General features: G+C 54.7%; 11 protein-coding genes across 11 annotated transcripts; 6 read left to right on the plus strand and 5 right to left on the minus strand.

The window, feature by feature from the left end:
- Window positions 1–199: 199 nt before the first annotated feature.
- Window positions 200–851, plus strand: L969DRAFT_18481 (uncharacterized protein; the record flags this gene model as incomplete). Its single annotated transcript, XM_014711288.1, has 4 exons — window positions 200–391; window positions 444–524; window positions 576–725; window positions 780–851. The coding sequence occupies 4 exons, from the start codon at window positions 200–202 to the stop codon at window positions 849–851; spliced, it is 495 nt and encodes a 164-aa protein (XP_014566774.1).
- Window positions 804–3,218, plus strand: L969DRAFT_88911 (uncharacterized protein). Its single transcript, XM_014711550.1, has 3 exons — window positions 804–1,733; window positions 1,784–2,362; window positions 2,410–3,218. Exons 1-3 carry the CDS (start codon window positions 1,143–1,145, stop codon window positions 3,145–3,147), a joined length of 1,908 nt encoding a protein of 635 aa, XP_014567036.1. The 5' UTR covers window positions 804–1,142; the 3' UTR covers window positions 3,148–3,218.
- On the minus strand, window positions 3,210–6,908 carry L969DRAFT_88912 (uncharacterized protein). The gene is made up of 8 exons (XM_014711551.1): window positions 4,988–6,908; window positions 4,781–4,940; window positions 4,635–4,726; window positions 4,107–4,582; window positions 3,906–4,058; window positions 3,740–3,859; window positions 3,549–3,684; window positions 3,210–3,502 (listed from the first exon to the last, which is right to left on the minus strand). Exons 1-8 carry the CDS (start codon window positions 6,803–6,805, stop codon window positions 3,242–3,244), a joined length of 3,216 nt encoding a protein of 1,071 aa, XP_014567037.1. The 5' UTR covers window positions 6,806–6,908; the 3' UTR covers window positions 3,210–3,241.
- Window positions 6,909–7,022: 114 nt separating this feature from the next.
- L969DRAFT_51344 (uncharacterized protein) lies at window positions 7,023–8,635 on the plus strand (the record flags this gene model as incomplete). The annotated part of the gene is made up of 6 exons (XM_014711552.1): window positions 7,023–7,044; window positions 7,098–7,490; window positions 7,551–7,750; window positions 7,809–8,347; window positions 8,405–8,486; window positions 8,537–8,635. 6 exons carry the CDS (start codon window positions 7,023–7,025, stop codon window positions 8,633–8,635), a joined length of 1,335 nt encoding a protein of 444 aa, XP_014567038.1.
- A 94-nt stretch (window positions 8,636–8,729) lies between these two features.
- On the plus strand, window positions 8,730–9,517 carry L969DRAFT_51181 (uncharacterized protein; the record flags this gene model as incomplete). The annotated part of the gene is made up of 2 exons (XM_014711553.1): window positions 8,730–9,010; window positions 9,067–9,517. The coding sequence occupies 2 exons, from the start codon at window positions 8,730–8,732 to the stop codon at window positions 9,515–9,517; spliced, it is 732 nt and encodes a 243-aa protein (XP_014567039.1).
- Window positions 9,518–9,769: 252 nt separating this feature from the next.
- On the minus strand, window positions 9,770–12,344 carry L969DRAFT_76663 (uncharacterized protein; the record flags this gene model as incomplete). The annotated part of the gene is made up of 3 exons (XM_014711554.1): window positions 9,770–9,860; window positions 9,916–10,009; window positions 10,064–12,344. 3 exons carry the CDS (start codon window positions 12,342–12,344, stop codon window positions 9,806–9,808), a joined length of 2,430 nt encoding a protein of 809 aa, XP_014567040.1. The 3' UTR covers window positions 9,770–9,805.
- A 492-nt stretch (window positions 12,345–12,836) lies between these two features.
- L969DRAFT_95555 (uncharacterized protein) lies at window positions 12,837–15,649 on the minus strand (the record flags this gene model as incomplete). Its single annotated transcript, XM_014711555.1, has 3 exons — window positions 12,837–14,896; window positions 14,948–15,404; window positions 15,458–15,649. 3 exons carry the CDS (start codon window positions 15,647–15,649, stop codon window positions 12,837–12,839), a joined length of 2,709 nt encoding a protein of 902 aa, XP_014567041.1.
- A 103-nt stretch (window positions 15,650–15,752) lies between these two features.
- L969DRAFT_95556 (uncharacterized protein) lies at window positions 15,753–17,197 on the minus strand (the record flags this gene model as incomplete). Its single annotated transcript, XM_014711556.1, has 5 exons — window positions 15,753–15,979; window positions 16,028–16,305; window positions 16,567–16,622; window positions 16,677–16,823; window positions 17,009–17,197. The coding sequence occupies 5 exons, from the start codon at window positions 17,195–17,197 to the stop codon at window positions 15,753–15,755; spliced, it is 897 nt and encodes a 298-aa protein (XP_014567042.1).
- Window positions 17,198–18,459: 1,262 nt separating this feature from the next.
- Window positions 18,460–21,815, plus strand: L969DRAFT_76668 (uncharacterized protein). The gene is made up of 3 exons (XM_014711557.1): window positions 18,460–18,962; window positions 19,014–20,268; window positions 20,320–21,815. Exons 1-3 carry the CDS (start codon window positions 18,496–18,498, stop codon window positions 21,781–21,783), a joined length of 3,186 nt encoding a protein of 1,061 aa, XP_014567043.1. The 5' UTR covers window positions 18,460–18,495; the 3' UTR covers window positions 21,784–21,815.
- Window positions 21,816–21,878: 63 nt separating this feature from the next.
- Window positions 21,879–24,440, plus strand: L969DRAFT_88921 (uncharacterized protein). Its single transcript, XM_014711558.1, has 5 exons — window positions 21,879–22,087; window positions 22,263–22,312; window positions 22,373–22,408; window positions 22,530–23,825; window positions 23,877–24,440. Exons 1-5 carry the CDS (start codon window positions 21,923–21,925, stop codon window positions 24,397–24,399), a joined length of 2,070 nt encoding a protein of 689 aa, XP_014567044.1. The 5' UTR covers window positions 21,879–21,922; the 3' UTR covers window positions 24,400–24,440.
- An 84-nt stretch (window positions 24,441–24,524) lies between these two features.
- On the minus strand, window positions 24,525–25,094 carry L969DRAFT_88922 (uncharacterized protein). Its single transcript, XM_014711559.1, has 3 exons — window positions 24,823–25,094; window positions 24,665–24,772; window positions 24,525–24,616 (listed from the first exon to the last, which is right to left on the minus strand). The coding sequence occupies exons 1-3, from the start codon at window positions 25,050–25,052 to the stop codon at window positions 24,583–24,585; spliced, it is 372 nt and encodes a 123-aa protein (XP_014567045.1). The 5' UTR covers window positions 25,053–25,094; the 3' UTR covers window positions 24,525–24,582.
- Window positions 25,095–25,149: the final 55 nt, after the last annotated feature.

A 25,149-nucleotide genomic window follows, 5' to 3' on the forward strand; every position in this document is an offset into this window, starting at 1 on the left:
CGCAGCGTCTCCCCTCTGCCTGCTCACATCGTGCAAAGTGACAACATCTGTCAAGTCTCGGTAGTGAGGGTTGTACAGGGTCATGTCGTAAAGTCATGTGTCATGTGTCATCTGCTTGTCTTTGCCAGCGGCCCCTATCAGCTATCAGCTAACTGCAGAGGCAAGTGGATCTCTTGCTTTTGCTCCATTTAGCAGCAAAATGCTCGCACAAGCCCAATGGGTTGTATTCCTCGTGCTGGCCATGCTTCTTGCAGTCTGTCATGCGCTGCCGACCCAGTTTGTCGAGGAGACGTCGATCCAGAAGCGTTTCTCCACTGGCACCCACCGCATCAAGTTTATCATCTACACGCTCGGCATCGTTGCCCAATGGGATCTCACTGCTTCCAACCCGGTGGGACAATTCCGTCTTCTGTATACCCACGACTATACTGAGAGCATTCCAGCCTACGATTGATGGTCCGGCCAATCCGGTGATTGTAGATCACCACGTCGATCCTTACGGCACACACTGGGTCGCGTGGAGTGTATGCGAGCTTAGTCCGCGAGGTCAACGCTGACCAAGAAACGACCGACAGCTCAACGGCGTGAGCGGCCAGACAACGCTCGACATGACGATCGGAATCGCTTTTGCAGTCGGACCAGGCTCGCGTCAGAGTGCATACAGCTATAATATCTGGGACAAGAGTACATATACGTACGGCGCAGGCGACCCGATCCCGTTTGGTGTACGTCGTCTCGACAAAGTGGTTGCTACTTGCTAGATCTAAAGTGACATACAGAACGATGGCAAAGATTTGACTCTGCTCGTCGATGGCGTCGATACAACTTACTGGCTCTACAACCATGTGTAGGCGATACACAGTGGAGCCGCTGCTGTGAGAAAGTCTGTTCCGTGGCCGAACACCCGCATGTTGCGACGCGATTGGAAAGATCATGAATAAGCGTATCACTGGCTTGCATCTGGAGAGGAAGTGAAGACGGAAAGAGCAATTGGCGTAGTGGTCAAGAAAGAGACAAAGGTTCGGCGATGCATCAGATGCATCATCATTTCCTTGGATTTCCGGGGTTGGTCACGTGAGAGTAGGATCTACTTTTCGTCGCGACCCATTGCGCGGTAACGCTACAAAGTCAGTGCCGGCGTGATGGCAGCGGGCGAGCGTGTCTTGACGCCCACATCACCGCAGAGCAACATGCTTGCAAGCTCCATAATGTCGTCCGGCGCAAAGGGCGCCGCGTCGCCTACGAAAGCCTCGAGCAAAGGCGGGAGTGACAAGGAGAACGGTGCATTTGACATGCGATCGATGCAACAAGCCATGTCGTCCAGCATAACAGCAGCCGGCGCCAAGGCACCATCGTCTCCGACCAAATCGCCCACAAAGTTGTCAGGTGACAAAGCCAAGTCGATGCTAGCCAAGTCGACAGCTACCCCTGCGGCCGAGCCAACAATGTCGCAACTTCTCGCTCAAGCACAGAACGGCGGACTCAAAGGGACTGGTGCAGCAGTAGCTCGTCGTCAGATTGACACGAGCAGCTCAGCGGGCGATTACATGTCCTGGCGAAAGGGTCAAGGCTTCAAGCCATGGGAGAAGCAGCTCTTGCAGTCGCCCGAAGTCAAGCGAAAGTCAGACGTCGCTCAGCTCTTCTTCTTCGACTACTACTTCGACCTCATCAGCTATGTCGGCGCGCGCAAATCGCGTTGTTCGCTCTTCAAGCAAGATGTCATCTCGCGAAACGTGAGCCTTTCGTAGTTCAGGCAACGAAGAGATGCTCACGCGATGCTCAGCTGACGGGTCCCGCACTCGCTTCCGAATGGTCATCTTATTGCGGTCGTGAGCGCGTACTGCTGAGAAAGCGGCGTACAAAGTTGCTCGTCGATCAATTCCACATCATCTGCCAAGTCGGTCAAGGTGGCTATGGTGAAGTCTATCTCGCACGTCGAAAGGACACTGGCGAGGTTGCTGCCCTCAAGAAGATGAAGAAGAAGACCCTCGCAAAGATGGACGAGATCCGTCACGTCCTCACCGAACGCGACATTCTCACGGCTACCCGTACTCCCTGGCTCGTCAAATTGCTCTACGCTTTCCAAGACCCGGAGCATGTCTACCTCGCGATGGAATACGTGCCCGGCGGTGACTTCAGAACGCTCCTCAACAATTCCGGCGTTCTCAAAGAGGAGCATGCTCGCTTCTATATTGCAGAGATGTTCTGCTCAGTCGATGCGCTCCACAAGTTAGGCTACATCCATCGCGATCTCAAGCCCGAAAACTTCCTCATCGACTCTACCGGTCACATCAAGCTCACCGACTTTGGCCTTGCCGCCGGAGCGCTCAATCCCGGCAAGATCCAGAACCTAAAGCACCGCGTGAGTATCCTTTGATGAGGTGATCAGTGTCACTGATGAGCAAGCAGCTTGACGAGGTCAAACAAGATCAAGAGCTCATTTTCAGAAGCACGATCGAGATGAAGAGTATCTACAAATCACTTCGCAATGCTGATGCGCGTTATGCCGATTCTGTCGTTGGCTCGCCCGACTACATGGCACCGGAGACGCTTCGTGGTCAGCCTTACACATTCAGCGTCGATTATTGGTCGCTCGGTGCGATCTTGTTCGAATTTCTGGCCGGTTTCCCGCCCTTCAGTGGTGCTTCACCCGAGGAGACCTGGAATAATCTTCGCAACTGGACGCGCTACCTGCGTCGACCCCACTACGATCGCGAAGAAGACAAAATCTTCAACCTTAGCGACAACGGATGGGCTGCTATCACCGCTCTTCTGGCAGACAAGAAGTCACGAGTCAGCCGCATGGACGATCTCAAATCGCTCCCCTTCTTCGCCGGCGTACCTTGGGACACTCTACGCGACAAGCCAGCTCCTTTCATTCCTGCACTCGACTCCGAGGTCGATGCTGGCTACTTTGACAACTTTGAGGATCCGGCAGATATGGCGAAATATGCCGAAGTGCGCGAGAAGGCACGTAATGTCGATGCGGTCCAGGAGAAAGATGAGCCCTTTGGACGTGGTGTATTCGTTGGCTTTACGTTCAAGCCCAAGAAGCGCACTGATGGCGATATTCTCGGCATCACCAACTCGACCGTCTCGGAGGACACATCTATGCTCGACGACGGAGAGATGATCATGATGTTCTAGGCCACCCTTTTACGCGCTGTTTTGTATCGTATCTCGTGTATCATGTCTTCATGCACGCACTTTCGCACACATATTCGTTCACTTCCACCAGCAGTCAAGCTTGCATGAGGATGTTTTCGCTAATGACAAGATGACTCTCTTCAGCTGGCGCCTCGTCTTCTTCGAAGCGACCCTGAGCGACCCTCTCTTCGAATTGTGCAACTTCTTTGTCGAGGTTGCGCCCTGTCTGAGGATGCAGGCCAGGAAGGCGCACTTGGGTCGATATGTCCTTGACAGGGTGCGCATCGAGCATGTCTTGTAGTGCAATCTTTAGCAGACTCTGGGAGACCTGATCGGCGGGATTAAGCGAGAGTGCCTGTTTTGATGTCAGTCTGTGCTGCCGTACATAGAACTAGGCTCACAATATGGAGTGATTCGATGCTCTCGTCTCGCTGGTGAAGCAAGAGCTGGACCATGCCGAGACTGGCCCATGCCGCAGATGACTGAGAGTCGAGCTGGATGACCTCGCGAAATGCGCTGGCAGCCTGCTCGTGGTGACTATAGCCCACCAACACCAAGTCAGCGCAGCAAGGAGAAGGGCAGTAGAGCTGACTTGAGCATACGGTGAGCGTGACCTAAATTGAGAACTGTGGAAATCCACAGACTCGGCGGGCCCTGAATATCTCGGGCTAGCCGGAGCGTCTCCTCAAAGAGCTCAACGGCGACCGTGAATCTGCACGAATCGTCAGATTTACCCGATATTCTCCAGTGTAAAGTACCTTTGCTTGTTGTAGGCAAGCACACCGCGTTCGTTAGTGAGATGCGGATCGTCTTTGCACATGGCGTATGCAGCGTCCAAGTACTCTTCCGCGAGATCGTTGTTGCCTAACTGCAGGTGCTGCATCCCAATGCAGAGCAGCGGGACGTGCGTGCTGGGCATGATTTCAGCATCAGTGGCGCGATGACTGCACACGGCTCACCCTTGAAAGTGTCGCTGGGCAGTGCTGTATGCCGTCGTGGCCTGGTCATGCTCGCCTTCGAGTGCGTACGAATGCGCAAATGCGAGCCAAGCAGGACCGAATCGATTGTCGAGCAAGACCGACTTGCCGAAATATCGACGGCTCTCTTCCCACCGTCTACCGGCATAGTACCACAGTCCGACAGCATACCATGAAATGGCAGAGTCAGGCAGCCGGTCGACAAGATCGTGCGCGAGGATGAAAAGCCGACTGCGCAAATGAGGGAGATGCTGCATGCAAGCCAGATGCAGCGGCATCGTTGGCTCATGATTGTCGTGCAGGTCCAGGGTGCGTGAAGTGACTTCGTAGCAATCCTGCCACAAGGAGGCAGCATAGAGCGTATCGGCAAGACCGAAAAGAACGTCAGGATCATCCGCCAATCCGTACTCTTGTGCGAGCCGTTGCCGACACTGAGCGATCTCCGCCTTGTGTTTGTACTGTTCGTAGGACCGCATCAGCATCAGGTGAGAGGATCGATCATGCACGCACCTTCTTGAGCCGCACAGTATACATCATGCGCGCAAAGTCGCCGTCTTCGGCCATCTGCACACGATACGACAGGCCTTGTATGAACTCCCACTCTGCGCATGCCATCCATGAGGAATAGCTCAATGAGACAAGAAGCAGCGGCTCACCCTCGTCTGGTGTCATCATACTGCCAGAAGTGAGTACTTCGAAGCTCTCGAAGCATTTGACGTCGAGGCTAAGTGCCTCCATGAAAGACTGCTTAGCTCGATCTGTCGCATTGTGGTGTAGATGAACGAGACCTCGCAAGTGACACATGGATGCTTCAAACTGCGCGAAAGCTCAGCTTTGACGTATCGAACGTAACAGTGACTTACTTTGATGCCGCCGTCAGCTTTGACGTTTGCACCAGATTCGATATCTGATCTATTGCGCCAAGGGTTCTCCTCGCCCAGTAAGTCGAGAGCTGCCTGCCAGTCGCCCAACCTGACATGGCATTGCGCACACAGGTATCGACAGGCAATGCTTTTGTCTGTCAGCCGGTAGACGACCGTAGCATGATCTATGTTATCTGCTCGTTGTTTGCCTTTCTGAGCAGTATACAAAGGCGCGTCTGCCCCATCAAGTTCCATTGAAGCCCCGGCGGCGGGGACAGAATCTTCGATGATAGCTACACGAGGAGCAGAGAGGATCTTCTCTGCTCTCGCATATTGATGAGTGAGAAAGTGAACTTGGGCGAGCCAGAATGCGTCGTTGGCATTGCAGGTCATTGCTAATGCCTTGGAACCCCAGAACTCGGCAGTGCTATAGAGATGCTGCGCCATGGCATCATTTCGCCAGCTCCGCATCCTATCGACCATCGTCTCATCGTATTCTTCCTCCTCTTCGTCCAGCACAGCAGCCTCCGACTTGACCCCATCCAGCGCATCATGATCGAGCAAACTCAATTCGTCCGTGTCTTCATCGATGGTGATTCTAGATACATTGCCTGCGACTTCGACGGCGTCTTCAGGCAAGGTGATCGTCGTAGCGAGCGGGCTCGTTCGATCGAAAGATCCCCTGTTCACAAAGGGCGTGCTCGTGGTGCCATTGAAGTTGACCGGCGGTGGTAAATCTGCCGCCATGCTCGAATTGGCAGAAGAAGTATCGTGAGATAGTCTTGGCCCGAGCCTGCGCGTCAAGACATCCTTCGCGCTGACTTTGCGCTTTCCGTGGCCGTTCAGATAAGGCTGATTCCTCGTCGCAGGCGTATACGTGTCTTGACCGTTTGTCGCCTCGTACCGTTTTGTTGCTAGAGGCGAGGATGTACGTGGTCGTGTGGGATGACGAGAGACTGCTTGTCGTGGTCGTCCAACGACGGGCGAGAGATGCACCGTAGAGGTATTATTCTGATCTTCCAACCTCATCATGAACGGCGTCTCGTCTCCTCCTTGTGGCTGTCTGTATGGCGTTCCTTGGCTGATCGAAGCAGAGTGCGCTCGCGAGACGCGGCTCGACTCGTCAAAGGTGACGTTTCCAGGCGGATTCGGTTGAAAGATTGGACTTCGTGGCGAGGCAAGACCAGCCGGTTTGATCTTATTGAACGTAGGCGACAGGCTGCCTTTGCGGCTTATGCGAGGCTCGATATGATCATCTGTGTCCCGCTGTCGAGCCAGATTGCTCGGACCAGGCACGGGTCGTCTGACATGATTGGACCGTGCATGGTACGGCGAGCCTGCCAGAGAGACAGAGAGAGGCGTTCCAGGTAGGCCTGCGCCTGCTATGCCGGCCATACCGATATTGCCATGCGGCAGTACACGTCGACTCGTGCTCGCTTCTGGCGTTGCAATCGCGCTTTCCGACAACCGCGTCATATGCGCTCGCTGGGAGAAACCGTTCGTTCCGCTGGGCGTGATTGATGTTGTACTCTGGCTTGACATTGAACGCTCGGGCAGAGTGGAAGCAGGCGCAGGAGCTCTTGCTCTCGCTCTATTCGTGCTCGTCTGACGCGACGAGGTCGTGCTCGGTCCAGCAACAGGCTCGTCAGACGCTGCCGAAGCAGATCGCGTCGCACGCCGTATGCTTGTCGTAGCAGGCGCCAAAGAGGCAGTGAGTGGCTCCGTGACCCGGTGCGAGGGTATGCGATTCCTGCTGCTTCGTCGAACTGCAACATTTGGATTATTCGCAGGGTCCCCATGCCCAAGCTGATCTGCCATAGCGTCAGAGTGCTTCGATGAGCTCCGGCGACCCTAGCTGGCTGCGCAGAGGCGTCAAGGCAGCTGGTGGGTCTGCTGGAGAACCAGCGCTGCGAGCAGGTGCCTGATGATGTCCCGACGCGGCTGAAGGGTGACCCCCACCTTGTCACGCTCATTGCGCTCGGCCGAGGCAGGCAGCTAGCTCGAGTGTGTCAAGCGAAGAAGCTAGACCGACAGCATGGCGAGGCTGCCGCCCATCGGTCAGCTCTCCCCCATACCGAATGCTGAGGTCAGGCTGACTTTGGTCGGGCAGTGTGCGACTCTGGCACGGGATGGACCAAGATGGGATTCGCAGGCAACTCGGAGCCTTCCTTCGTCTTTCCGACCTGTATCGCCACTCGTACACCCGGAGGCAGAGCAGGAGCACCCGCCGTGCCCTCCAAACCAGGCGGACTGTCTTCTAGCTCGGCAGGAGGAGGCGGAGGGAGCAGTCATTCATCGTCCAACGTAGCCAGCAAGCGAGGCATAGAGGATCTCGACTTCTACATCGGCGATGAAGCGATTGCTCACTCGAAGACGTATGCACTCGATTACCCGATCAAGCACGGCATCGTAGAGAACTGGGATCACATGGAGAGGCTGTACGAGCAGAGCATATTCAAGTACTTGCGAGCAGAGCCAGAGGATCACTACTTTCTCCTGGCACGTCTCACTGCTCCAGCTTGCCCGTTGAGATGGGCTGACGCTGTGCGACATGAGCAGACAGAGCCACCTCTCAATCCACCCGAGAATCGTGAGATGACGGCCGAGATATTCTTCGAGTCTTTCAACGTGCAAGGCATCTATATCGCAGTCCAAGCCGTCCTCGCACTGGCAGCCTCCTGGACATCTTCCAAAGTCACCGACCGGACGCTCACAGGCACCGTCATTGACTCTGGCGACGGCGTGACTCATGTCATCCCGGTGGTCCGTCGGTATGCTGCATATGATACTGCCTTTTGCTCACTACACGCTCTGATGACAGGCTGAAGGCTACGTGATCGGCTCATCGATCAAGCATATCCCCATAGCAGGACGAGATCTGACTTACTTCACACAACAACTCCTACGAGAACGAAACGAAGCAATACCGCCCGAGGAGTCCTTGAGGATAGCAGAAAAGATCAAGGAGGACTACGCATACGTCTGCGGTGACATGGTCAAAGAGTTCAGGAAGTACGACTCCGATCCCGCCAAACACTTTGCGCAATATCACGGCAAACATTCGGTGACGGGCAAGCCTTATACTGTCGACATTGGCTACGAGAGATTCCTCGTGCCCGAAGTGTTTTTCAATCCGGAGATATACTCTTCAGATTTCTTGACGCCCTTGCCAGAGGTCGTGGATAATGTCATCCAGACGAGTCCGATTGACGTTCGAAGAGGTCTCTACAAGAATATCGTCCTATCGGGCGGTTCGACGATGTATGATCACTTTGGCAGGAGATTACAACGCGATCTCAAGAACCTTGTCGATACCCGATTGACGCTAAGCGAAGTCAACTCTGGCAATCTCATGAAGGCGTGTACACGCTCTTGTTCAGCTGTGCAAAAGCTGACTAGAACTTTCGCACTGCAGAGCACGGGCGTGGATGTGAACGTCATCTCACACAAGCGTCAACGGTATGCAGTCTGGTACGGCGGCTCCCTGCTTGCCCAATCAGTTAGTCCTTTTCTGTCCTTGCGTGTTGCCTCAGCTGACCAGCCGGACAGCCCGATTTTTACTCATACTGCCATAGCAAGGCCGACTACCAAGAGTATGGACCGTCCATCTGCTCTCGTTTCCAGGTCTTCGGCTCTGCTCATGTGTAGACATTCATGCATCTGTTGGACGATCTCCCTGATCTACATCGCGTCGCGTTCTCCTCATCGCCTCTACCGACTTTGAGCGCTCGAGCAATTGGCAATGGCTGACCGTTCAGGCAGCAGAACAGTATCTGCAGCCTCGACTGCGCACGTCTTGAAGCTCAGAGGACCGAGTATACTTGACAAATCCGTTGTACCCGTTCGTGCTTCAACGCTAGGTTCACTGGCCAGCGGAGTCAGTATTGGCTCGGCCAGTCGTTCTTCTGCCGCTGCACAAGCCGATGCACACCTCGTCGCACTCGCCAGCTGGCAGTTCCTCTTCAGCGCTATCATTTCCTACTCTCAGAACAGAGTCACGGGCATTGCAGAATTCGAGCGCAAGTCAGTTCGCCCTGTATACATGATTGGCGCTCCCTTTGCTGATATGAGAGGGCCAGGTTGAGCGCACTGGGCTACAGAGTCGGAGCCAGGTTGGCAGAGCTGCTCCCGCTCCGAGAATCGCTGCCAATCTCTACCTCTCGCACGGCCACCGGTCCAACACGTCAGACACGGCTCTTGCCTTTGCTGCTCTACATTCACACCCAGGTGTACAAGTATCTCTTCGGTGCACCGGCCACAGCGCTCGAGAAATCAACGGAGAACCAGGACGAATACATGATCACCGACAACGATCCCATCCTGACCCGAAGTATCGAGATTCCAAAAGACATGAGCCAACTGAGTTGCATGGCTTTCATGGCTGGCCTCGTGGAAGCGATCTGCGACGGAGGCAATTGCCAAGCTCGTGTGACGGCTCATAGCGTCCCTACGGACGCATTTCCGAGGCGGACTGTCCTGCTCGTCAAGCTCGACGCGAGCGTGATGGAGCGCGAGGCTAAGCTCGGCTAATAAGGTCATTGCTCGTACGGATTGCGCACTGCTGCATTCATCACAAGGCGGCAGAGGCCCGTGGGCTGTTTCATTGATTTCATCGATTCCGCAAGCAGAGTTGCCAGCTTGGGCTATCGAAATCGACAGGCAACAAATGCTCGAAGCGATGCGCTAAGCGATGCAATAAGATCGTACAGCTTGCGAAAACAGATGGCAAGGCGTATGAGAGATGAAAGTACAAAAGCCAACGCAATGCAGTGTGCACGTTGCAAATTGCGGCACCGACGGACACGGACGGATGTGTGATTATTGGACAGAGATGGGTGTCATGATGGGGTCTGTTATGGAACACATCCAGATCCTGCCAACGCCATCAGCATTGATGCAGAGTCAATTTGGAGTGAGAGGGAACGAACCTGGTCTTGTACAATCTGAAAAGCTCTCTGATCAGATCTCTAAAGTCTACCCGTCGATCCGAAACGAAATAGATCGTCAAGCGTCGGCGGTCAACTGCTCGGCTAGAGTCAGCGCGCATAACAACAGTGTTTTCGACTCGGGACTCACATTGCCATTCGCAATCTTTGACGGTCATGGGCAAGGCCTTCTGGCCGACCTTGGCGCGAACGACAACGAGCGCTTTCGCTTCGTCTTGAGCTTTCTGGCCGAGCTGTTGTATGTCTGCAGCCGTTGCTACGCCGAACATCTTCTTGGGATGCAATTCCTTTGTCATCCTCGCAATCGTGTTTGGATTCGGCTGAGAATCGGGCGACATGGCTGACACACCGGGAACTTGTGCTGAAGCGAGCTGACCCAGCGCTTGCTCGACTTGATTCTTCTGAAACGCTTGCACGTCTGCCAAGCTGATCTCGGTCTGAACACATCTGCCCAGGTCTCGACCTCTGTCGGCCTCGACGATGACGAGCTCGCCTTTCTTGACGGGCGGTTGGTTTGAAGAAGGCACGAGGAAAAACAGATCTGTCCTGCCTGCCTTGAACTCGACGATGTAGAGCAGCGAGTTGGGCGGTACACTATGCAATGGCACGCCTTTGCCAAGATCAGAGTAATCGGGATCATGAGGCAGTGCCATCGCGCCGCCCAAGCCCAGACTACTGGCCATGTTGAGCTGAGATGTGTGATGATACGCTTGCTGCTGCTGCAGCGATGACATTTGCTGCTGATGCTGTGCAGAGCTTGGCTGACGTGATGAAGTGTATGGAAGAGGCACAGGTTGACCATAGTTTGGTGAGGTTGTAGCAGAGCTGTAGGGCCTCATTGCGGCTGCTTGCGAGAACGAGATCGGTACAGGCGCGTTGAAGGTAGACAGCACGTCTTGTTGCTCGGCGTAACCTGGAGCTGATCGCAGATTGGCATAGCGCGAGCTGGGCGAGATTTTGGCTGCATAGTGAGGTGAGGCTAGATTGCTAAGATTGTCGGACAACTCCTTCTCCAGCCCAAGAGGTGAGCGCATTTGCGAGTGAGAGAGCGACGTCGATCTGCTGGCGCTCTCTGTGGGCGGCGAGCGAGAAGTCTCTGAAGGCTTGCTCGGGCTCGATGAGAAAGGCGGCGAAGCGGGCAGGTAGCCATGCGAAGAGTAGCCGGGCAGCGAGTGGGCGCCATGCCTGACAGAATAGGCTGTTTGTCCTTCTCTGCGTCGCTGCTGAGCTGCCTGATCCTCGAGGCTGAGCTGCAAGCTATTGAGATCTGAGGCCAGATCGTCGTCACTTATCGTCGGACCACCTCTGCCGCCGAAGAAATTGGAGCCAGCGGCGGGTAACCGAGCGTAGCCAGATCTTCCTCTGGTCAGATCTTCCTCCTGTTCTGAAGAGAAAAACCCATGTTGACTGCGGCCATTGGCAGCAGGATCTGCTACCGTGAAGCCATTGCCAAAGGCAGACACCGAATGTCGACGACTAGACGCTCCTGACTTATTCCCGTTTACGTAATGCTCATTCTCTTCGTGTTCGTCTAGTGCGTTGCCTCTGAAACCTGTGAGTGTGTCGCCGCGTCTTCTTCGGCCAGACCCAACTGCGCCCAGACCGGCTGTGAGCGTACTTCGAGGTGCGTTGGGATATGTGAAGCCGGCAACGGCGAGAGTCACGCCGTCTCGTGTGAAGGGCGACATGTTGGATAGATTGGTGGACGTGGGCCCCGACAAGCGCTCGTGCATCGAGCTTGGGGGCGGTGAGAAGTTGGTGTTGAGGAAGCGGTCCCGTTCCTGCTGGAGCTGTTGCTGTCTAGAGAGTGATCTCGACAGCTCTTCGGTCTGTCTGATGTTGGCATTGTAGGAGCGAGCAAGCTCCTCTGACTGACGATGTTGTGAAAGTGATCTAGAGAGTTCATCGTCGTCTAGGAATCCACCAGCTGCGCCGAGGCTGCTGGGACCCCAGGACGTGTTGCTCATCTGCCTCGAAGGCTCTGGTCGGATGCTGATATCGATGGATGCAGGATGTGCACCCATCGAGGAGCTGTAAGTCATGTCTGCTGTCGTCTGCTGACCTCTAGACGTGAATGAACTTGTGTCGGTGGATCCTGACGAAGTCTGTCGACTCCGTGCAGGCGTGAAGTGCGTCAGACCTGGTCTATTGGTCTGTTGCAGTCTCTCGGACGTCATTGTGATGTTCTTGTTGGCTGGCTCATGTCCGTTGGACTGTGACGACGAGACCAGCTGGCCTGCTGTCTTTGTTGCCGTCAATGCGGAGAACGTCGGTCGAGACCGTCCTGTCGATGATCTATAGGGTCTGACCTGAGCGTCAGACTCTTGCGATGCCGTAGCACTACCTTCGCGGTGCCTGTGACCTCTTCTTGTCGTCGCACCGGTCGTGGTGAGTGCGCCTGCGAGCGACATCCAAACTTTGCTCCACGCGGGGCTCGATCAATTCAGATCGACCTCCAGGTGACCCTGTATATCCACCGTGTCCCGGGCCTTGCAGACCTCTCACGGACTACAGACTGGCAGGTCTCTGCCCTTGCAATGCTGGCGTTGCCGCCGAAGCAGAGGTACGAGGGACTCGGACCTATTTGAGCCCAATCAATTCCAAAGCTTCTCGTCCATCGGGAAGTACACAAAGCGACCACACATGTGCTACAATCTGGACGAGACCTTTCGAAATATGGATTTCAGACGCTTGGCTGCATATCTGCGAGCGGGCCAATATCATGTACAAGCCTTGATCAGCAATCGTTGGCGAAAGGGCCACCGTAGGCGGAGACAGACGGTCGTGGGTTTGTCCACTCTGCACATGGAAAACGCGATACCGTCGATTAAAAGCACGTGGCAATAGCCCGCCATGGACTTTCCTTTGCCAACGAAAGCCATTGCCAAGCGAGAGCGTGGAGCTTAAAGCTCCAAATGAAGCTGATCTTGCAGTCGCGCCGCAGTCGGCACGGCACGAACACCAAGTTTCTCGGTCTGAGACAGTTTGCCAGTCTCTAGTGGGCCTTCGTGTGTATTTGGAGTGGACATGACCTCCTCGGATTGCTCAGCCAGCTCGAATGATAGCGTCAATTCTTGATCAGGATCCATGGCCTCGTCATCCATGTCCTCGAGCTGGTCAGTATCCTCGAGCTCCACGAGACCTAGATCTTCCTCGCGTGTTCTCGTAGGGGTGAATTCGTCATGTTCCCCCTCGTCCTCGTGAGCAGCGGGAGTGCTTATTGTCGCAACGTTTGCGTCCTTCCCGAAGTCGGGATCGAAAGAGAAGTCTGGCTCTTGTTCTTCCAGAGTCTTTGAAGGCGCTAAAGCGTCATCTCCGCTATCAACAGCAGTAGCGCCATTGCTAGATTGCTCCTCAGGCTCAGGGTCCAGGGTGACGTCTTCCTCCACGCTTGATGAGAATGAATCGCCCACGTCTAGATGCGCGCTGAGAGCGTCAGGCACCTCTGTAGCCTCCTGTCCCATCTCGTTGCTCGAACTTGTCGGCTCGTCAAATGCAGCGTCTACATAGTCTCTCGCAACAGACTGCTGCTCCTCTGCGTAGATGGGCTCAGCAAGCGTAGAGTCTGCTCCAGATAGATCATCGTGCGCAAGCTCGCCAGGGTGTGCTGTAGACTCTGCATGCTCAGCGTCGACACGGGTACTGTCCTCGCCGCCAGTCTCTGTATCCGCTATTGGAGCGCTCTCATCGGGCGTCGTTTCGACATATGGTGCCATCGTCGGCAGCCCTTCTTCGAGCTCCCCTGTTGGCGCTGCATCCTCATCGTTCGATGACCTGACAAGCGGCAGAGGTGCAGGATCAGCAGGCTCGCCATCTGGGACGTCGTCTGCGGCATCCCTATCCGTTAGCTCGGGCGCTGTGGCAGGCAAAGGCTGAGCAGGCTCTTCATCGTCAGGCATGGCTCCCTTGCTAGCTTCCTGTCGTAGAGAACCGTCGTCCGCTGTCTCGGCCATCTGATCTTCCGGTTGATCAAGAGGCGGCGCAGCTATCGCTTCTGATTCTAGAGCTGCCTCCTCGCTAAGCTCTGCATCGGATACTTGGTCTCGTGCATCGTCGCTCGGTTGCGCATGAGGCAGTCGGTCTCGTGCATCGTCTTCCATGGCCGCGAGGGTATCTGTGGGCAGTCGCAGCACTTGCTCGGTGTCTGAGTCGCCAGCATGATGCTCTTGTGAGATCATGTCCTCTGATTCGGAAGCGAGCGTAATCTCTGGACTGTTCTGGGTAATGTCATCTTGCTCGGATGAAGTCGGGCCAGCCTGCTCGTCTGAAGAGAGGCTTTCTTGGCTGAGCGGGCTCAGATGCTCGTCCGAGGCAGCTTCTGAGGGTTCCATAGCAAGAGCGTAATCAATCTCGGCAGCATCGAATAAAGCAATAGTACTAGCGTTATTCGCGAACGCATCTTGCTCGTGTGGATCGTAGGCGTACCCCTCGAAGGTCTCGTCGCCCTTTTCGAGTGCTTCGGTCGAGAATTCTGGCTGAAGATCGACAGTGAGGCCTTGTCTGAAAGGCCGCTCCTCTTCTTTGTCGACGTGGCTCACAAGCGGTGTGGGCTGCAGATATGCCTCTGCACTGGATGCTACGGCGGCCAGTATACTGGTGGGCAGCACTTTAGCTAATCCTTCGCCTACGTCCAGCGAGTCTGCGCTGGCTGGTGTGACTTCTAGCGATGCATTACTGGCCGAGATGAGCCGACTGAGATCTAGTGAGGGCAGTGCACGTTTGATGAGCCCAATAGGCAGCAAGCGAGCGAACAAGCCCGCCACACGAAGACCCTTGTCGAGCACGCGTCGCTTGAGGATGTACAGGCAGACAAGACCGAACAGCGTCAGAGCAGCCAAAATGATGAGCCTGTCTAGAAAATCGGAATTTTGCAACGAGGTGATGAGTTGCTTCGAGACGTCGAGCAGACCGCTGAAAGACGAATATCGATCAGAAGTCGCGGTAAGTGTAGTAGACGATTGCTCTGCTCGGGGTGGTCAGCTCGTTTACTGTAGTACTTGAGCAACAGACTTGCCTAATAGCTGCGTGGATATCATAGAGCGATCGAGCTCAGTCTGCATGAGACCCAGCGTTCGTCGAAGTCCTTCGGTGACATCTGAGGTCGCGCTCATGAGGGCGTCGTCAGACGAGCTGCTCTGCTTTGTGCCAGCGTCTCTTCCATTGCCATTGGCACGAGGTGGCAGTAGTGGCGCCTCTTCTCGTAAGGTCGAGGGAGAATACGAAGCTTTGCCAGCCCTATCGCTGTCGTTGCTCAAGCTTGAAGCAGGCCGAGTGAGCGTGCTACGCCGCCTCCTCGAGGTTCTTGCTTTGTTTGCAGTGGCCGGCTTCTTGGAAGCTCTGTACTGCGCTAGACTGACTGCTCGTAACTCGACGGTGCATGACTGAACGCTCGCTTGTGTCTCGGCAACCAGGCTGAGTATCGTTTGGCGAGTCGAGGGATGCTCTTGTTCTTCGGCTATGAGTAACAGCTCCTGTGCGCGAGATCGTTATAGCGTGCATGAATGCTATAGTGGAGCTCGTATACCTCTATATCTCTCTGCACGAGCTCGACATCCTGTCGCAAGTCGTGGACACTCGTGTCTGGCACGTCACCGGATTGCGTCGCCGGTTGAAGCTCCCGTAGGGTCGCTTGAACATCAGAAAGTCGTCTCTCGAGTACGTCTAGTACTTGTAGAGCATCTCGCGGCAGAGGGGGCATCTGCAAAGGCGTTGCCATCTCGCTGCTCCACGCCAACAAGGCGTCAATAAGCCAAAGGAGCAAGCCGACGCGCTCGATTGACGTGACGTGAAGCATAGCTGAGGTACAACAGAGTGCGTGTTCATAGCCATGAATGTGATAGTCTAGTAGAGAGGCGCTTGACGAGCCATGTCATTGCATAGCCGTTGATTGTCGCTAGAAACAAGACCGAGAACTTGAGCACAGATAGCATCCTCTTGTGGCCAGCGTTCTCGATCTGAAGTGCGCATATGCAGAGTGAGATGACGAGCACAGCAATAGCGATGAGCCACTTGGTCAGCAGAGCAGCATTGAGCCAGATGTCGCTGCCTGCCTCACTTTGAGCCCTTTTGGGCTCTTCGACGCTGCCGTGCTTACCTAGCGAGGGCGGTACGGTAGCGGGCTGCTGCTCGCTCGACGAATGATGCCAGAGATCAAGCAGGCGCTGCTTCCTCGACTTTCGCAGTCGTCGGGCGTACAGTGGCACCACGACAGAATTGACCAGCGCGACAAGTCCAACGAGACCCGACATGACGTTGTCGAGCGCTTCAGAGGTCCCCGGGAAGCTCGAGACGAGCGTCAGCATGGTCGCTAGGAAGGTGTTGAACTGGATAAGATCTTGCACGTCGATGTCATTGCTGCTAAGCCAGGCCATCCTGGCGTGGACGAGAAAGCACGAAACGCGCGTCGATTGGTCGACCAGTCATATCCTGACGTGCACCTTTGATCGCAATCATGCCTCTACGCCACTTCCGGCGCCATTCACAACCCGTCCACGAGCACTGCGATTGATTGATCGAGGATTATTGATAGAAGCCAGGCCTGAACAAATCTTTCTTGAAAAGTCACACGAGTCAGGCTCCGTCGAGGATGAAAGTCTGAATCAGCTCTCGTTGCAAGCCTATACATGATCGTACCACCACCAATAGACGTTGACGCCATCGACGGTCATACTGCAATCACCACCGGTAGCCTAGCCTCACGACTTCAGCGATCGGAGCGCGTGACCGAGCCAGTAAGCACTCACGGAAAATGTTGTGTTGCCGCTGCCTTCATAGTCGTACGTGCTCTTTTCCCAGACATTGAAGGCGTTGGGAGAGGGGTAGTCGCCTGAATCGTTATACGCGATACCGATCGTCATGTCAAGCTTCGCAAGCCCAAAAGTGCTCTTGACCTATGTTTGTCAAAATCAGCTCTACGCCGTCGAGAAAAAGATGCTGGGCGCACACCTGCCATGCGACCCAATGTGTACCATAGGCATCCGTATGGTGGTCCACGACCGTCGGATAGGTAGGCCCACGAACCCAGGGCTGCTTACGCATCAGTCCGACTTTCAGATATCTCAATCGAACATCATACCGGGTCATATGCAGCAAGATCCCATTCGGCCGCAACGCCAAAGCCATCAATACTGAACACGATGTGATGCCAGCCCGAGAAACGTTTCTCGAGCGAGGTCTCCTTGACGACGTTTGTCGGGATGGCAGTACAGAAGGCGAAAAGCAACCCAAAGAGGCAAAGCATCGTCAACTCTGGTTTTGCGAACATGGTCCCCCAAGGAGATCAACGAGCGAAAGTCTTGTATCAGACCGGGATTGAGCAACGGGGTGACGAGTCAATGAATCGGCAAGTCGGGCGCATCGGCAACGCAACGCTCCTTCGTTTCACCTCGGCCAAATGGCTGATTCGCAGGTCATCTGCAATGAGGAACCACGCCTGATTGCATCATGACTTCTATCTACCGAGCGCGAGTACTCTCGCGCGAATCCAACAAGCTGAGGCTAGCCGTTGATATCTTGGATCGTGCAGCAGATTTTGCCGCTGACTCCACAGTGTTCTGTACGCACTGTCAAGCAAGGCGCAATCGAAACTGTCGCGCTTACGAGTGCCCGCATCGCATGTGTCATCCGCAATGTTAGAGAAGCATAACTTCTCAAAGCACCTGCCAACCCGTGAGACTGGCCAGATTGGGCTTGAGACGGCTTACACGAGGCGCTCGATGACTGCAGCATTAGAGAACTGAACCGCGCAGATTGCAATGGCCACAAACTTCAGTAACATTCTGTGTGTCCTGATTCGTTGGCTGCCGCACACAATGCATCTCGATTTTGCGCGTTTGCGCTTCGGGCTTGGAGCTCTTGCCGTTACAGTCCCTCAGAATCGCCCTGCATGCTCCACAGGGACCTGCATTAGTCGCTTCATGGTACAAGATCATCGCATACGATTCACATAGCTCGTATGACAGACTGTGCGTATGAGCCAGGCTCAGCAGCATGCGAGGCCGCTGAAGGTGCATTTGCCTGCGATTGTTGCATACTCAGCCAAAGCGTGCATCGAGGTTCGCACTGACCAGTCTGGGGAGAGCATCTGTCTGCTGGTGAATGTGCAGGGAGACAGTGCTGATCTGAGCACGATGCGGCCGGTGAACCGCTGTTTGGCACGCCCCACGTCAGATCGGCTCGGAGTCACTTCTGACCGGCTGACATACTGGATCTGACCGGCTTCCACAATCATGAAGGCTGCGCAGACAAGCGTGAGACCAAAGGCGAGCTTGCGTGTCATGTTCATCTTGTGCTACGCTTGAAAGTGGCAACCGTGAGGACTGGATCGGCTGATGGCGGATATATATGCGGCATCATACGCCTTCACGGTCTGCAAATGCACAGCTTTTTCATCGGAGTTTCAGAGGAGCCAGCGGCGAGGGTTCAGGAGTAAAGTGGTTCATACGAGGGGGATGCAAGGCTTGATTAAATACGAGTCAGTGACGTGATGGCTACCCGCGCGTCTCCTTCGGGTTAATTATCCGAAGAGCCGAGCCATTCGGCAGCGTTCTGTCGCTGGCTAGCATGAATCCTTACTACTCGAGCATACCTGCCTCGGACGTATATGGTCTGCCTGCGCAAGGCATCTCCAGTCACGCAAGCTACGCTCAAGTCCCATACGCCACGAATGCTCAATTCGGCCGAGATGCGATGGGCAGCGGCTCAGACGATGGCGAGAGCGATCAGGATAGAGAGCCAGGCTCGCGCAAAGCTGATCAAAAGGTCAAAAGACGAAGCAGCAAAGCTTGCGATGGCTGCCGTCGCCAAAAGTGTAAATGTCAGCGGCAAGATGGACCTGATGGCAAGCCTCTGAGCAGATGCCAGAACTGCATCGCACTGAACACCGAATGCACCTACTTGGGGCCGACACGTAAGCGAGGACCACCGAGAGGCTACATCAATCTGCTCGAATCGCGCTTGCATCGAATGGAAACTTTGCTTGGCCACCTTGTCTCAAGTCCCGACCCGCGAGCTCAGCTTCTGCTGACAGAGTGAGTCCGATTATTGCACATCCTGAACGAACGATTGATGCAGCCGAGCAGATTGCTCGGCGATGATGAAGCGCGCGACTTACTCAAGCAAGATCTCGAGGCTACCACGCAGCTAGGATCTGATGGGAAGCCGCGCAAGATCTGGAATATACCCCAAGCCGAGCTCAACCCGCCCTACTCGCTTCCAGCTCAACAGAGGCTGCAGAGAGCCGAGTTTAGTTCACAAATTGCGCTGAGCCAAGGGGCAGACGCGCCTATGCTTGGCCAAGATCACGGCGACTTGTCAGACATCGAAGACGAGGACACGTTCAAAAGGAAGCTTCACGAGGAACTCAAGCTTCCCGCGCACGGATCGGCTGGTAGCAGAAAGCACTCTATTCACTCACCGGCTGGCTCGACGCCGAAGAGTGGCAACGAGCGACCCTCAGATGCCGCGCGCTCATCGCCCAAAGGCAGGATATTACATACCGGCACGGCGACTTATGATGCTGCTGCTGGCAGCGAGGTTCGTCCAGACGAAATGTCAGAGCTGGCAGATGTCATCGGACAGCTATCTGTCAACGAGCATCAAGAGATCAGATACCATGGTCGTTCGAGCGGCCTGTACATGCTGTCAAAGAGTAGCATTTTCAAAGACTTTACCTGGCAGTTCCCCAGGATGGGCAGCTGGCCGCCGCCTCTTGTGCCTCAAACATACGCTCAAGACTACGGCGATAGAATCACAGAATGCCAGCAAGCGCTACCGAGTGAAGCCGATCAGAGGACATTACTACAGCTCTACTGGACATATGTACATCCTTACATGCCCATACTCCATCGGAACGATTTCCAGCGTCAATTTGACAACACGATGCAAGATCATCGCAACGGCGCGATTGTGCCTCTTTCAGCTGGTCCGGATCGAGTACCAACATTGCTTTTGGTGGCAATCTACGCGGTAACCTATCGTTACTGGAATGCAGCCAAAGAGCCAAGGAGCCAGCAGACTTACTGGACGAGTGGCGATGACTGGATGCTGTACGCAAAGTCGCTCCTCGTTGCCGATGCTGCTGCAACACGAATGACGACTGTCCAAGCATTACTTCTCATCTCGCTCCGCGAGGCCGGCTGCAGTCGTCTGTCCCAGAGCTGGCTCTATGTCGGAATGGCGACTCGAATTGCACAGGATCTCGGCCTGTTTCGTGACGTCGAGAGGTGGTTCATGCCGGTTTCTAAATTCTCACATATCGACAAGCTCGTCCGGAAACGAGTCTGGTATGGATGCATACTGATGGACAAGTATGTCTCCGCCTTTATCGGCCGACCTGTGCGTATCATTCGGGTCAAGAACATCGATTTGCTGATATATAGCTACCAGATGATGATCTTCGAGCGAGATTTTGATACCGCCTTACCGAGCACAGAGGTTAACGAGGAAGAACATTGTCCCTGGCAGCCAATACGACCCGATGGCACCTTGTTGAGCGAGGCCCCAACGATGCCGCTGATGGACGCAATGCCAGCGCAAAACATGATTGCCGATGTCTCAAGTCAACCGAGCGTCTCGCACGCACTGACATGCTTCAATGAATCGGCGTCGCTTGCTGTCATCCTGTCCCGCATCATCGGCAATGTGTATGCCATCCGGATACGGGTCATCGGTCAAAGTAGCGAAACGCTCCTGTCCATGCTGGACTCAAGTCTTGCAAAGTGGTACACAAGGCTTCCCACCCATCTTCGCTACAATGTCGAAAGTACAGCAGTACCGGTTCCCCACATCATGACGCTCCATTGCAGCTTCTACTGCGCGCTCATCCTGCTCCACCGACCCTTTGTACCTGGTCCTAATGCGGCGCAGCCGCCTGCCTCGGTACCCAGCCACACGATTAGTACAACGGCGGCTAACAGCATCAGCGCAATCGTCATGTCGTACTTGAAGCATTACGGCATGCGGCAAGCTTCGCCCTTTATAATATATCCGATTTTCCAAGCTGCCATCGTTCACGTCAGCAACGCCTCGCTCGCTGGACACCGTGGCCATGTTGCCAAAGTCAGTCTTGCTCGTTGCATGAAAGCAATGGCAGGTATGGCGATCACCTGGGCAGCGTCACAGCGTCATCTGCAGCTACTCGACGGCCTCGTTGATCTACGCGGCATCGATCCCGAAGAAGCTGTACCACTTCGGGCCACGCTAGATACGTCAGCCACACCAGCACGCAAGCGTACTGCGGATGATTTAGCCACCTCCGATCTCGAGCAATTTGCATCCACGTCGTCGCGCTCGACTGAGAACCTAGCTCGTCGCAAATCAAAGGGCTCGCGAAGTGCAGCTCGTCCAACGTCCGGCTCAAGCGATACTATGCAGCACGCCCAAGCGGATGCTGTGGCACAAGCGAAACAGCAAAGTATCTTATACAATTCTCAGCGCCACCCCCAGTATTCGCAGGTGCTCGCGCAATCGCCACTAGCTGCACCGAGCCAAATTATGCCAAGTCAGACACCGTCATCAGGTTCTAATCCTGTCATGTCAGATCAGCAGCAATCGGATCTGCTCACTTCGTTCTATGCAGACGATCCGTCCGTCGCATTTAATTACATGCAAAAGCCGTCATCAGTCCCTTCTTACAATAACATGCCACCATCAAGCACGCCTACGCATGGTCTGTATCCACAGAAAAGCATCTATGGCCAAATACCGATGCATTCACCACTGCCAGCGAATGATTATTCTGGCTACGCACGCTCGTACAGCAACGATCTTAGCGGGCTAGAGATGCCACCCCTTTCGACAGAAGAATGGGCAGCTTACCTCCCGCGCGCATACGGTGCTAGTCAGCAGTGATGTATGAAATGTAGCTATGTCCTTTTGCCACGAACACGTCGTCCGTGTCCATTTTTTGCCGACGTGGAGCTTTTTCGCGACATCGCGACGGTGTGCGCGCTTTTTCTTCCGCCTCACATCAACTGCTCACACAGTCAAGATGACGCGAGTCACAGTCAGGCCGCCACAGTGCAGGAGCACGAGTCGTACAAGCTCGCGATGGGTCAGCAAGCTGGCCTCGCTCGCAGCTGCGGCGACAACGGTTGCCATCGCACTCTTGGTCATCTCAGCGCCTAGCGGCGTAGCTGCAGAGGCGAAAGAAGACGTAAGTACTTCTTGACCATCTCCTCCGCTTTAGCGCAGCTCCAGCGATGCTCTCATACTGCTCCAGCCTGGCTCTCGCCCGCGCAAGCACGGTGACGACCTGACAACAGACTCGCCACGTCACACCCCTTTGTGAGCTCACAGAGCAGCGCTAACACCATGTCTTGGTCCCACAGATAGGCACAGTCATCGGTATCGATCTCGGAACGACCTATTCATGCGTTGGGTGAGCCTCGTGGCCTATACTGCCGTTGAGATGGACTGACGTGGTCGCGTGCGCCACAAGTGTTCAAAAGCAAGGCCGTGTAGAGATTCTTACCAAGTGAGCCTCCTTCGTCTGTACAAGGCGTGCACTAGGGCTATGCGCTATCTGCAATTGCCTCGGTCACGCCTTGATCCGACGCTGCTGCGAGAGTGTTAGCTGACTGCCTGGCGACGCGCAGTGATCAAGGCAATCGTATTACGCCCTCGTATGTCGGGTTCGCAGCAGACTCTGGCGAGCGAATGGTCGGCGACGGAGCAAAGAACCAGGCAGCACAGAACCCGTACAACACCATCTTCGACGCGAAGCGACTGATCGGCCGCGCTTTCAACGACAAGGACGTTCAAAAGGACATGAAGCACTACCCTTTCAAGGTTGTTGACAAGGCCGGAAAGCCCAACATTCAAGTCAAGGTCGCCGGCGAGACACGTACCTTCACACCTGAAGAGATCTCAGCCATGATCCTTGGCAAGATGAAAGAGACGGCAGAAGCCTATCTCGGTCATAAAGTCACTCATGCCGTCGTCACCGTCCCGGCTTACTTCAATGACGCACAAAGACAAGCTACTAAGGACGCCGGCGTCATTGCCGGCCTCAATGTCATGCGTATTGTCAACGAACCCACCGCAGCAGCAATTGCCTACGGTCTTGACAAGACGGGTGGCGAACGTCAGATCATCGTCTACGATCTCGGTGGTGGTACTTTCGATGTCTCCCTCCTTTCGATCGATGATGGCGTCTTTGAGGTTCTGGCGACGGCAGGTGACACCCATCTCGGTGGTGAAGACTTTGACAACCGAGTCATCGACTACTTTGTGAAGCAATGGGCTCGCAAGCACAACGGTGCAGATATCACCAAGAACCAGCGCACGATCGGCAAGCTAAAACGTGAAGTCGAAAAGGCAAAGCGTACCCTCTCGTCTCAGATGTCGACTCGTCTCGAAATCGAGTCTTTCTTCGAAGGCGAAGACCTTTCAGAGACGCTCACCCGTGCCAAGTTCGAGGAGCTCAACATTGACCTCTTCAGAAAGACAATGAAGCCGGTCGAGCAAGTCCTCAAGGATGCCAATGTCAAGAAGGAAGATGTCGACGATGTCGTTCTTGTCGGCGGCTCTACGCGTATTCCAAAGGTCCAGCAGCTCCTCAAGGAGTACTTCGATGGCAAGGAGCCTTCCAAGGGCATCAACCCCGATGAGGCTGTCGCTTATGGTGCCGCCGTTCAAGGTGGTATTCTCTCGGGCGAAGAAGGTCTCAGCGACATGGTCCTCATCGATGTCTGCCCGCTCACGCTCGGAATCGAGACCACTGGTGGTGTCATGACTAAGCTCATCGGCCGCAACACCGTCGTCCCGACCAAGAAGTCTCAGATCTTCTCTACCGCAGCTGACAACCAGCCAGTCGTTTTGATTCAAGTCTTCGAAGGCGAGCGATCAATGACCAGAGACAACCATCAGCTTGGCAAGTTCGAGCTTACCGGGTAGGTTTGCGTTCGGTTTTTTTCGTGGCGAGTTCTGACGCAGAGCTACAGAATCCCGCCTTCGCCTCGTGGCGTTCCTCAAATTGAGGTCAGCTTCGAGATTGACGCCAATGGTATCATGAAGGTTGCTGCTGCCGATAAGGGCACTGGCAAGTCGGAGACCATCACGATCACCAACGACAAGGGCAGACTGTCTCAAGAAGACATTGACCGCATGGTCAAGGAGGCAGAAGAATATGCCGACCAGGACGAGGCTGCGCGAAAGAAGGTCGAAGCTCGCAACCAATTGGAGGCCTTCATCTTTGGTCTCAAGTCTCAGTTGGCTGATCAGGAAGGACTCGGCGGCAAGATCGACGGTGATGACCGCAAGACGATCGAAGCAGAACTCAAGACCCGTCAAGAATGGCTCGATGAGAATGGCGCGACAGCGACTGCCGAAGACTTTGATGAGCAGAGAGAAGCTGCTTCGAGCGCGATCAGCCCCATCACATCCAAGCTTTACGCTGGTCAAGGTGGTCCTGGTGGCCCGGGCGGCGAATCTGACGAACCTTTGCATGATCGCGACGAGCTGTAAGCTTGCGCTGTTAGATTTTCCAAATACAAAACTGCTTTACCTGTTCAATCAGCTGCGGATAGTATGGAACGCTGAGTGGTTACGGTGAGACTAGCACTGAGTGACGATATGGTAGGCCGAGTGGGCGAAGGTACATAATCACTACAACATGCTTTGCACACAGATGCGAGCAGTCGACAAGGCTCATCTTGTCTGTCTGTCTAGCAGATCTTTGGCTCTGCGACAGAGTCAGCGCAAGTCCTACATAGGTCGCGATCACGCGTACTCGTTGATCTTGCTCGCCAAGAACGGACTGCCGCCTCGATCCGGATGATTGGCAAGCATGATCTTACGATGCTGCTCTTTCAACTTCTTGCTGGTCAAGTGTGACTCCCTGCAAGTCATAGGTCAGCAAATGCCGTCCGGTGATGACGAGGCGCATGCTTCAAGCCGAGTATATTGATGGCTTCCTTCCTATCCATCTTTATCTGGAATCCTCCCTTGATCCATGGTCCGGCGAGCTCGTCTTGTACAGCGGAAGCGCCATGAGTGCCTGCTATCCTTTGCAGCAGAGGCGATAATTGTGTTCCACTTCTTGCTGCCGATCGCAAGCCTTGTCGTGCCGCCAAGCCAGCCGCAACGACGCCGACTCCGAATATGAGAGGTGTGACCATTTGAGCCGCTTGCAAGGCTGTTCTGATTTGTCAGAGAGAGTAGCGGACTAGCAGCTTGTGCCAACAGCCTGCGAACTTTTTTTTCCCTAATGACGAT

Source organism: Mixia osmundae (assembly GCF_000708205.1).
Source record: "Mixia osmundae IAM 14324 unplaced genomic scaffold scaffold_7, whole genome shotgun sequence".
Taxonomy (NCBI): domain Eukaryota; kingdom Fungi; phylum Basidiomycota; class Mixiomycetes; order Mixiales; family Mixiaceae; genus Mixia; species Mixia osmundae.